Below are 12,237 nucleotides of genomic sequence, written 5' to 3' on the forward strand. Positions count from 1 at the left end.
GGTGATAATATTGTGAAGAGCTGCACAATACAGTACAAGAAACTTCTTCTTTTGGAGTTTCAAGTTAGCAGAGGGCTTGGAAGAGTACCAATATTGTTTTCCTCAGTAGTTCAATAGATGGTACATACGGTGCTACCTCGATATAACACAAATTCAGATATAACACGGTAAAGCAGTGCTCCGGGGTGGGTGCAGGGCTGCGCACTCCGGGGGATCAAAGCAAGTTCGATATAACACGGTTTCACCTATAACGCAGTAAGATTTTTTGGCTCCCAAGGACAGCATTCTATCGAGGAAGAGGTGTACCATCTCATGCACATCTTGTTTTTCCATGAATCAAGTCAGGTTCAGATTTGGGAGCATCACTGGAAAGTTTTTTTTTTTTTTTCTCCAAGAAAAGATGACAAAGCCACAGAGACATGCTCTTGCCAATGACAAATTTTAATAGGCATCTTTACATGTCCAACAAAATCAGTCAGCTATTGTATAACATGTTTTAATTTGGAACTGTGTAAATAACTTTGAGAAGTTCTACTATTCCATTTTCAGTGATGTCCTCCATTTTTCTTCGGAGGAAACAGTGTGTACTCGATCCCAAGTGCTACCACAAAGGCTACGAATCCCCACTTGAAACCTTTGGTGAGAACATCCATAACAGTGACAGGTTTTGTAAAGCCACCCATATATCTCCATGCTTCATTGCTAGGAAAAAACAAAACCGACAGATAGAGCGAAGTTAGAAGACCCACTCTGATTCCATATGCCAACACAAATGTATTTATATGCAAAAAGTTAAAAAACATATTCCAAAAAGCTATGCAGTGAAAATGCAAGGTTTCCATAGTTAAAGCACTCAAATATCAGGAAATACTATGAAGTTAACTATGCCCCCTTATGCATGTTTGTTATGCCAACCTTTAATTACCATATTGCATGACCACATACAACATATTCAGTAAGAAAATATTTTTTTCCTGCAAGTTTAGTTGTACATGTGTAGAATCTTCTGTTACAGTGTCCCACTTACTTCCTGTATGCTGCAAAAACAGAACCCAGAAGTCGTTTATATACAAGATACGGAGTGAATAAAGCAAGTGCTCCTGTGCCACTTTTGAATGAGGCAGGTGTAATTATCATTATTTGTATTACTTTAACATCCGGGACCCATTGTGCTAGGTGCAGCACAACCACAGAATGAAAAGACAATCCCTGACCCAAAGAGCTTACCATCTAATTGTAAAGTACTAGATATTTCCCTGCTTGAGTCTTACTCGTGAAGTTAACACTCAGCATAGTTTGAACAGACCTTTCTGTACTGTTTAAAAAGGCAGAATTTATGTTTTTCTATCTTTTTGTCTTATGCAAGCCTTTACCTCACTGAGCATGTATGTGAACAACAGCTGTTACTACCATTTCAGTCATAAAGTACTTAGACTTATCAGATCCACATGAAATATTAAGTCCAGCACAAATAATATAGTCTGTTCCAGAAACAAAGCTCTCAATTCCATTATCATATCTGCGGAGGACACAGAGACATAGCTAAGGAAAAAACAATCTACGAGAGGATAAGATTGAACCACTGTCAACGCACTTGATACTGAAAGTTTTTATGAGCGTCTCAGCAGAATTGTCAAGGACTGAATGGTCTGTAGACACTCATCTACCCCGTAGGTAGTCCCTCTAGCTCAGGGTTAAGGCACACTGGATGGGAGACTTGTTCTGTAGGTGCTAGTACTGTGTTCCTACTAAGTGGATAAAGAATTTCAGTCTTCGGGGCTGTAAATCTGTATTTGTTCACCAGGGCTAAATCTACACAGAAGCTGTATGTAAATAAATTAGGCTACACTGGTCTTAGATTTTGAAAGGTGCCAATACCAACAAAAAAAAAAAGCCCAGAGGGGTTTTGCTACTTTAGGATTCTTAGTACAAGATATTCTTCAGAAGGACTACATTAATAAATGTAGTAAACAGATCTTGATACTTCTATCATGTCTTCACTAAAGAGATTGCTATGAAACTAGTACTAGAGGCTTGTCTCAGTGTGGGATTTAAGCATTACATTATACATAATTCTGCATTAGGCAAAGATATGCAGGAGAGGTCCAATACTTCAATCTACTAAGAGATTTTGCACTTTGTCCCTTAGTCAATATTCAACAAAACAAGTAAACAACTTTTTTTTTTCCCCAATGCAAACCAATGTTCTGAGAAACAGCAATTTTTCACCTAGGAAAGGGAATAAACAGCACAAGTTTTTCTCAGCCCTACACAATATTTTGGAGCAGTTTCAGGGCCATATACTTAGGAAACGTGCAGGAGAGGGTGTGGGATTAATTTACTGGCTACTTATGCAGCACTTTGGAAGAATGTGTTGGAGTACGGCCATTTCCTTGTGGTAGTAAACCGGACTCCTGCAGAAAAGAGAAATATTATTGTGCTCCAGATAAAATTAATTATTTAACTAGAGTGAATTTTATAAACTTGAACTCAAGAGATAGAAGCAAGACTAAAAAACTGAATATCAGAGACTTAGAAAGTAGGGTTCAGAGACAGCTGATAACCGTAGACAGTTAATATCTGATAAAACAACTCCAGGTAACATTAAAATATAGTAATTAACAAGGTTAGAAACTATGTAATACTCTTACACTATCTCCTGAACAAATAAAAGGAAATAAAGGATTACTCAATCCACCAAAACCCACCCCAATAGGTCATAACAAGAGGTGATACAGCAATATCCATCCAACAGTTTGCTTTAAAAACATGGTAAAAACTGCATAAGAGTATTGGAGGAAGCAGGTATGGACCTGTAGGACCACAGAATAGCTACTGTAGGGCTTTTGTCTTCCTGTAGAATTGGACAATGGAGCATGAAGCCTGACCCTTTTCATTCCCAAAGGCTGAAGAATGGTAAAGGAGAAGGTTATATATTTCTCCCTGTTGTGACTCAGGTCAAAGCCCTGTCTCTACAGCTAAACAATGTAGAATAGCTGTAGGGAGTAAGATACCTCCCCAGTTCAGGGGACTAAGATCAGGTTTTCCATGACTTGATTCACCTTAACAGTTTTCTATATGATTTTCATGAACTGCTTAGCAAATGTAGAACAAAGTAGAATGAAATCCCAAGCCATCTGCTACTACAGTTCAAAACTTCGATTAAAGGCCCCAATTCAGCAAAACACTTAATCACATTCTTGTCTATAAGCACACAAGTAATCCTGTCCCTATTCAGCAAAGCATTTAAACACATACTGTACTGAAGTTCCATTGAAATCAATGAGATTTAAGACCATGCTTAAGTGCTTTGCTGAATAGGGACAGGATTACTCACATGCTTAAATTCAAGCATTGCTTCAATGCCTTGCTGAACTAAGAACACGGAACCGCCCAATTTAAGTATTTGTGGGATAGCTCAGGCTCAAGGTAAACAGTGAGCTCATCTCTCCATTCTGCAGAACAAAATTCTGAAAGGACACGTCTTCATCTCATCATAAAACATCACAAAGCATGGCTGAACTTTACAATGTGAGGCGGCTCTGAGGGTAATGCAATACTAGTAATCTCTACACAAAAATGAACTTCGACTACATTTTTTATGTGCTAACTGATGCAGTCTAGGTGTTTTTCCAGCTTTTTTGCTAAAAAGAACCATCCACAATGACTACATCACAAGGTTACAGGAAGTGCGCGCACATGTAGCTATATATCTGAATGACGCATTCTCTCACTTACCGAAGCCATGGATCTCTAATACCCCGCCTAGCCAGTCTTTCTTGGACATCCTGTAGCGGAGTACCCTCTATCTTCCATTGTTTATAATCAGGGAGTTCCATTTTCTCATGACCATGTTCATGTCCATGCCCCATGTCTGCAGGAAAAGGTTAAAAAAAAGGCCATGCTCTTTCAAGGTGCACAATTTACTTTTGTTTGAACTTCCTAAGACTGACGTTCTCTTTCAGAAATTGGGGAGGAGATGGAGAGTGATTTCTAACACAACTGTACCACACTGAGGCAGTGTTGTAAACAGTAATCTTCAGAATAAAAATAGATGTTTTATTAATAGTTCTAATAATAATAATAATGCAGAGATCCTTCATGCTGTGATTAGCTATGCTATACTAGTTATGGTAAATCATTTCTGATTAACAGTACTTGACCAATCTGCCTGGAGTGCTAACTGTTCAGTTCACTTAACTCCAGTGACAGCTAGTGAACCAAAAGGCAACATCCTCTGATAATCATTGTAAGGGAATTTATTAACACTAGCATTATCTCCTTTACACAACAATGCTAGTTTCCACTCAAAGACACTACCACTATGTGGATTTTCAGATACACAGCTGAATACATTAAAGATGTTGCCCAGGGAGATGGGAAGGATTTACATATGATTTAAATATATAAAAGCAAACACTGCAGGACACTGGAGATGACAGTTTATCCAAATTTGGTATTGTAATGTCATTGTGATCTTTTCATAGATGCTAATGTATTTTCAAAAAAGCTGTCTAGTATAAACATTTCTAACATTTTTGATTGAAATATTTCATGTTGGAAATCTTTTTACCATTTAAGAAATTACATTACCATTTTTTCTGAGCACTGATCCATTACATGTCCTTATTTGAATAATTTAAATTTTAAAATACTCTTGTGGCTTCAAAAAATCTCATACTGGATGAAGGAAGACACAATTTACCATTTTAGGAGACATTCTTTTAATACTCTAATGTAATGCTACTATGGCTTAGTTCTGCATCAAGTGTACCCTAATAAACCTGGTTAGTCACAACGCCCTTCAAATTGTGCGTTAAAATACTTGGAATTTCTGGTGAAAATGAGAGAGAGAGAGGCGTGTGCAAGCATGTACACAAACTCTCCCTTCCCTCTTCCGCCCCTTTTTGGGCTCCATCTCCACCTGAGACACCTTCCCAACAAAAGTGCAATTGAAATCCAACATTTCTGCAAAGTTTTGGTTTTGCCAAATCAGCATCTTCCAACAAAAAGTGTTCTGTCAAAGAATTCCCAACCAGCTCTACTTATTATATAGTACATTCAACTCAAATGAATATTTTGAAACATAACTAATTATTTTGAGAGACAAGGTGTACATTTCAGAATGCATGAAACATTGCACTCTGTTCTCAATTGTCTTATTGTACACAGCTACAGCCATTTTTAGATGTGAATTTTTTTTTTTTTTTTTTTTAAATTGGTATGTACTGAAATCTGTATGCCAGTTAGGACAGCCTGTAACTTGCTTTCTTAAAAGATCGTCTCTCTCCCCGAGCAATATTGTTACCACGCACATCAGCAAAGGTATATGTGGGCCCCTCATATTTGGATCTCACTCTCCTTCTCTGGGCTGAAATAACTTAAGTTTGTTGGCCTTTGTGGTATATTGCAAACTTCATTTTTTTTAAACTCAAACTTTTGGGAAAGTGAAGTTGGACAGCTGGTATCTGGGGCGGGGGAGTACTTAATATTTTTGCACCAAGGGGTTAGTCTATTATCTCAAATATATGGTGGGAATCAGATACATTGTTCTCTATTGTATGCATGGTAAAGAAACATCAAAGATGTCCAGAGCATGAGACAGTTTTTTTTATGTATTATAAACCAAAAATAAATAATAAATGACATCTTGTTCTTAATGAATTTGATCAGACTAAGCAGACTCAATGTAATCGAACTATGAAAGTGTTTAAGCCCTCACTTAAGTCACAGATTTTTAAGCCTAGAAGGAACCACTTTGATCGTCTAAATTCCTCCATATGACCAGCCTCCTCTCTACGGTCCTTGGCAAGTGGACAGCAGACCAGTTTGGAAATCACCAAGTTAGATAAATTAACATCACTAATTGTGTTAATATTTATTAACAACATTTAAAATTATTCAACTCACATGATGCCTATAAAAACAGTGTTTCTGTCAATCTAATTAGGGACACTGGCTCTCCAAACCCATATTCTAATTAACTGTTTGGACTAGGTAGTGTTATAGCTGCGTACCAACTGCCAATGGAGCTGATTTGGCTCCTCATCGCTGAAAAACAAAAAGATAGACCACAGGGCTAGATCCTTAGCTGACATAAGATTGCATAGCTCTGCTGAAGTCAATGGAGGTTGATGAGGGGGGAGACAAAGATAGTTATTTTTTGATACCAGGGAATGTTCTGAGTTTTAAATTGTTGTACGAGTACCTAGAGCTTTGGGTGGACTCTTTTATAAATAAAAAATAATGATTAATGAAGGCAATTTTGGGGGGGAAGGTGTAGACAGGTACCTATTGAGTGAAAGAAGGGCTGGAGGAGAAAAAGTGACACTTAAGTGTCCTCTCTTAAAAAAAGAAGAAGCTGTCCTATCAGCAGGAGTTTGTGACTTCCACGTCTCAACACATTTTGCTGGAAAAAGTAAATTAAAAATGATTCAGTATTCCTAGTTTTTAAAAGAAGTTAGCTGATCGTAGTGGTGCTAAAAATAGGTGATTGAAAGGGCCTCAAAGACTTCTGGGGGACCAGAGGGAGGTGGTGGCCAAAGACTAGGAAAGCATGAGAGAATTAAAGATGGAAATAACTGTATATATTTTCCCATCAAAATAGTAAGGAAGAGATTTGTATAACCCTTTCCCAGTTATCCTTCTACTAGGAACCAGTTTTCCTAGAGGGAAGATGTACTAAAAAAAAATTGGGAAAAGTTATACAGTGTATCACATCTAAACTTCAGTGAGCTACTCTTCAATAGCAACAAAGCACTGAGACAAACACACATAGGCTATTAGTACACTTTTCATGTAGTTGACAGCACAAAGCCAGTGGCCAATGAACAGTGCCTCCAAAGAGTAATGTTTAACTACTTATACAACATTTTTCATACATAAATCTTCAAGTATAAAGTCACTTGCACAGCATCACACAGCAGTTCAGTGGCAGAGCCCAGGTTTCCTGGCTCCCAGTGCTTGCCCTACCAAGGCTGCACTGCCTCCCACCCACTATAAAGATGATTTATTTCTGTGTTGGTTTATGTTTATAGCCCTAGCAGAAAATCAAGGTGAGAAGAGGCTCTGTCATTAAAAAAATATCCCCCAAGTCACTGAAATGTAAATAAATTACAAAAATGCAAAGCTGGGTATGGCATGGGGAATCAGGTGAAGGTGGCAAAGTGGGAAGGGGCACACAGGGGGTGGGGGACTGGGAGGAGGACGAGGAGCAGTAGGAGAGACTTAGGTAACACAGGATGCTCATTCCCAGGGACAGCGGTGAGGGTGGTGGAAGGGGAAGGGCTGGAGAGAGGAAAAGCACATGGGTTGGAGAAGGTTAAGTAACACAGGATGCCAAGTTGGAAGGGGCTGCAAGTGTTTAGGAGAACAGGATTAAAATTGAAAATGATCTGGACAAACTGGAGAAATTGTCTGAAGTAAATACGATGAAATTCAATAAGGACAAATGCAAAGTACTCCACTTAGGAAGGAACTATCAATTGCACACATATAAAATGAGAAAGGACTGTCTAAGGCAGTGGTCACCAACCATCGATCACAATTGACTGACTGATCCTGGAGCCTTTGACAGTCAATCGCGATCTTCGGTTGCTAAAAGTCCGATGGCCCAGCAGGGCTAAGGCAGGCTCCCTGGGGTTTCCGCATGCTGCTCCTGTCCACAAGCACTACCTCTGCAGCTGCCATTGGCCAGAAACGGGGAACTGCAGCCAACGGGAGCTGCAGGGATGGTGCCTGCAGGGAGGGGCTGTGCACAGAGCCATGTGCCCCCCTCAGAGACATGATGGCTGCTTCTGGGTGCGGCTGGGGCAGGCAGGGAACCTGCCTTAGCTCCGCTGCACCATCAACCAGGAAATCCCCGAGGTAAGTGCTGCCTGGCGGCAGCCTGCATCCTAAGCCCCCTCCTGGAACTAGCACCCCTTACCCCCTCCTGCTCCCCAACACTTGCCCCAGCCTGGAGCCCCCTCCTGGACCCAACTCCCTCCTAGAGCCTGCACCATCTCCTGCATCCCAACACTCTGCCCCAGGCTCAGCCCAGAGCTCCCTCCTACACTCCAAACCCCTTGGCCCCATCCCAGAGCCTACACCTCCTCCCGAACCCCAACCCCCTGCCCCAGCCCAGTGAAAGTGAGTGAGGGTGGGGGATAGCGAGCAACGGAGGGAGGAGGGATGAAGTGAGCAGGGTGGGGCCTTGGGGAAGAGGATGGGTAGATCCTGGGTTGCATTTAAATTCAAAAAGGGATCTTGTGCATCAAAAGGTTGGAGATCTGTGGATCAAGTTAAATATGAGTCAACAGTAACACTGTTGCAAAAAAAATAAATTCTGGGATGTATTAGCAGGAGTATTGTGAGCAAGGTAGGAGAAGTAATTCTTCTGCTCTACTCTGTGCTGATAAGGCCTCAACTAAAGCATTGTGTCCAGTTCTGGGCTCCACATTTCAGGAAAGATGTGAACAAACTGGAGAAAGTCTGGAGAAGAGCAACAAAAATGATTAAGGTCTAGAAAACATGACTTATAAGGGAAGACTGAAAAAACTTGGTTTGTTTAATTCGGAAAAGAGAAGACTGAGAGGGGACGTAACAGTTTTTAAGGATATTAAAAGCTGTAAGAAGGAGGAGGAGGGAGAAGATGGTTCTTCTTCACCTCTGAGAATAGGACAAGAAGCAATGGGCTTAAACTGCAGCAAGGGCGGTTCAGGCTGGACATTAACTGCCAGGGTGGCTCAGCACTGGAATGAATTGCCTAGGGAGGCTGTGGGCTCCGTCATGGGGGATTTTTAGGAGCAGGCTGGACAAACACCTGTGGGGGTGGCCTAGCTCATACTCAGCCCTGCCAGGAGCGCAGGGGACTGGGTGACCTCTCCAGCCGCGAGGTTTCTTCCAGGCCTACGAGTCCATGCGGCAGCCGCACACTGGGGTGGGGGAGGGGTAGGTAACGCAGGGTGCCCTTGCTCCAGGGACGGGGGAACCGGCACCGCTGCCCCCCGCCCCCGGGGCCTCCCCGCTACCTGGCCGCTCCGTTACCCTGCTCAGTCCAGACGCACCAGCCCCGGAAGCGGAAGTCGCCGTCTCGCACTAGCTCCGACGGGGGACGGCGCCAGGCGCGCAGGTTCCGGGCGCTTTTCCTGCCGCGCTCCCGGTCGCTCCGAGCCGGCGCTGAGGGCCCGCCCCGCCGCAGCCGCAGCTCTCGGAGGCGAGTCTCGGGTTCCCAGCCACACGGTTGGGGGGGAGGCGGAAACAGCCAATGAGCGCGGCGCTTGCTCGGGGAGGGAGCGGCCCAATGGCCGGGCGCGTTGTTGCGCTGCAGGGCTGGCAGCAGAGGAGGCAGGAAGGGGACGGGGAGAGGGGGCGGCAGGTACCGGGGGCAGCGGGCAGGGAGAGGGGTGGCCGCTGCGCTCCTGGCTGTAGCCGTGGAGCGGGGCCGGGGGAGGTCAGAACTTGACCCTGCGGGGGGCGCGCTGGCCTGCAGGCCCCTGTGCCGGGGCCCCCATCGTCCGCACAGGTGGGAGGGCAGCTGAGACACCGCCCCCACCCCGGGCTGGCACCTGCCATGGCACTCGGGACCGCCGCCCGCCTAGACCCTTCCCCCGACTCCGTGTAGACCGCTCCCCGTGGCACTCGGGGATCCCTTACCCTGCCCCATATAGACCTGTTCCCCCGGCACTCGGGGATCCCTTACCCTGCCCCACATAGACCTGTTCCCCCGGCACTCGGGGATCCCTTACCCTGCCCCACATAGACCTGTTCCCCCGGCACTCGGGGATCCCTTACCCTGCCCCACATAGACCTGTTCCCCCGGCACTCGGGGATCCCTTACCCTGCCCCACATAGACCTGTTCCCCCGGCACTCGGGGATCCCTTACCCTGCCCCACATAGACCTGTTCCCCCGGCACTCGGGGATCCCTTACCCTGCCCCACATAGACCTGTTCCCCCGGCACTCGGGGATCCCTTACCCTGCCCCACATAGACCTGTTCCCCCGGCACTCGGGGATCCCTTACCCTGCCCCACATAGACCTGTTCCCCCGGCACTCGGGGATCCCTTACCCTGCCCCACATAGACCTGTTCCCCCGGCACTCGGGGATCCCTTACCCTGCCCCACATAGACCTGTTCCCCCGGCACTCGGGGATCCCTTACCCTGCCCCACATAGACCTGTTCCCCCGGCACTCGGGGATCCCTTACCCTGCCCCACATAGACCTGTTCCCCCGGCACTCGGGGATCCCTTACCCTGCCCCACATAGACCTGTTCCCCCGGCACTCGGGGATCCCTTACCCTGCCCCACATAGACCTGTTCCCCCGGCACTCGGGGATCCCTTACCCTGCCCCACATAGACCTGTTCCCCCGGCACTCGGGGATCCCTTACCCTGCCCCACATAGACCTGTTCCCCCGGCACTCGGGGATCCCTTACCCTGCCCCACATAGACCTGTTCCCCTGGCACTTGAGGACCCCTGCCTGCCTCCCCCCCATCGACCTGTTCCCCCGGCACTCGGGGACCTCTGCTCTCCTGCCCTGGCACTTGGGGATCTCTTCCCTTGCCCCACATAGACCCTCCTCCCCGTGGCATTCGGAGACCTTCCTCCTTACAGACACTTTTCTCCTCTGGAGCTCTCTCTTACTGACATCACAGTCCCCAGAAGAGACAGGGATCTAGCTCAGGAATCCCAATACCAAGACACACAGCAATAGTTGCGAGGAAAGCATAGAATTTGGCAGCATAAGTACACAAGCTTAATGATAGAGACATTGCTGTATCTACTGGTTATGTAACCTCTCTGTTATATTCTTACACACTGACACTCTCCTACAGAAAGAGCGATGCAGAGTGGGAAGGAGGTCTGCACCATACAGATCTCTATGGAGATACCCTCTTCATGCACACACTATACACACACACACACACACACACACATATAGTCAGAGAGAAGAACGTATGGTAATTGTGCTGGTACTCAAATCTAGAGAGAGAACAGGTTTTTCTTAAGTGATAGATTGGATTATTGGGTCTCAATATACCCTCAAATATTTGTATTCTCAGGAAGAGTTGGGAAACGTTGTGGAATTCTGGAATCTACAATAAAAGGTAAATGGAAGTTTGGCATTTCTTTGGGCAGAGATTCTCTAATGTAATTACTGTTTTATTCCCTTAGCTAATTGCCACTTGGGAATGTATGAAGAGAATGATTAACAGGACTGTAGTAAGAAGACTCATAATGGCAACCTTTGTGTGCCATTTTCAAGAGTTATATTTGCACCTGGTTATTGCAAAGTGTTTTTTCCTTCATGATTGAGTGTGTAGTCCTTGCTTTTTGTTCTAATCTGAGAAATAACGTAAACAGTATAATCATTACTTAATTGTAGATTTTGCTATAACGCCATTTTTTGAGGCAGTGTACACATGTTGAATTGATTTACCACAGTTTGCTTTGTATGGGCATAAGCCTGGGTCTGTAGCAGAGACCGACCAATTTTAAGATGGGCTTACGTAGAAGATTCTTCTGTTAGTATGTAAATGTTATTTCTTTGGGGATTTCAAATGATGCTTTTGTTATTAAGAGATGCTCAAGTAGAGGGTGAAGACTGGAGTTTTAGTAGGAATTCCATAATATTATTAAGAGTGAAACTGTTCTGGGTAGAAAGCCAACGGATTAATCTAGACTGTCTCTATCTGGTTTCAGAGGTTAATATTTTTCACTGATATAAGATCTGTAAGATCTTTGTACTGTGGATGCAGTGTCAGAGCTGGGGGGAGGCAAACGTTTGCTTTCTTTGGTTGGGTTTTTCATGAAGGTTTTGAGTACATAAAGAGAGGTTCATTTATCTCTACCTGTGAAATGCTTCCCTTCCTATTGTGGCTAGTGAATGTTGTTGGGGACTTGCCTGAGGTTCAGTAGTGCTGAAGATTGATGTTTTCCTCAGGGAATTAAAGTTGCAGGTGATCTTTAAACATATTGTATTCCAGCCTTGTTATTAATCTTCCTTTGAGGGGGAAGCTATGATTAGCTTCTGATTCCTTGGAACTTTTTTGATTCTGCATTCATGGAGTTCTGCGTGCTTAAAGAAGTATTAACTCCTGAACTGTATAAACTGTTCAAGTGTTTCTTGTATGCTCTAGAAATAACTATAAAGTAGTGACAAACATTTTCTGAAAACATAATAATTATTTGGAGAGTAAGTGTATTATCTGTTATGAAGGTACAAGAACATGTATAACTAGGATTCTGAACTT

The 12,237-nt window shown here is 44.2% G+C and overlaps 2 protein-coding genes across 14 annotated transcripts in view; one reads left to right on the plus strand and one right to left on the minus strand.

Annotated features, from left to right (window-relative positions):
* Window positions 1-420: 420 nt before the first annotated feature.
* NDUFB3 (NADH:ubiquinone oxidoreductase subunit B3) lies at window positions 421-9,129 on the minus strand. Of its 3 annotated transcripts, none has more exons than XM_032799502.2 (3): window positions 9,028-9,129; window positions 3,739-3,874; window positions 421-702 (listed from the first exon to the last, which is right to left on the minus strand). In XM_032799502.2, exons 2-3 carry the CDS (start codon window positions 3,870-3,872, stop codon window positions 546-548), a joined length of 291 nt encoding a protein of 96 aa, XP_032655393.1. In that variant the 5' UTR covers window positions 3,873-3,874; window positions 9,028-9,129; the 3' UTR covers window positions 421-545. The 3 variants fall into 3 exon arrangements, with proteins under 3 accessions (XP_032655393.1, XP_032655392.1, XP_032655391.1); XM_032799501.2 differs by having other exon boundaries at window positions 9,012-9,122; XM_032799500.2 differs by lacking the exon at window positions 9,028-9,129 and adding an exon at window positions 6,022-6,064.
* A 124-nt stretch (window positions 9,130-9,253) lies between these two features.
* HYCC2 (hyccin PI4KA lipid kinase complex subunit 2) overlaps window positions 9,254-12,237 on the plus strand; it is a 128,048-nt gene continuing 125,064 nt past the window's right edge. For 5 of the 11 annotated variants that reach the window (XM_075070010.1, XM_075070011.1, XM_075070009.1 and 2 more), the window contains exons 1-2: window positions 9,255-9,358; window positions 11,047-11,091. The gene's annotated coding sequence lies outside the window, so the exon portion shown is untranslated. Of the gene's footprint in view, window positions 9,359-11,046; window positions 11,092-12,237 lie in introns of all 11 variants that reach the window. The other 6 variants (XM_075070015.1, XM_032799496.2, XM_075070013.1 and 3 more) reach the window with 4 other exon arrangements.

The sequence above is a fragment of the Chelonoidis abingdonii genome, chromosome 10 (assembly GCF_003597395.2).
Source record: "Chelonoidis abingdonii isolate Lonesome George chromosome 10, CheloAbing_2.0, whole genome shotgun sequence".
In the NCBI taxonomy this organism is placed as follows: domain Eukaryota; kingdom Metazoa; phylum Chordata; order Testudines; family Testudinidae; genus Chelonoidis; species Chelonoidis abingdonii.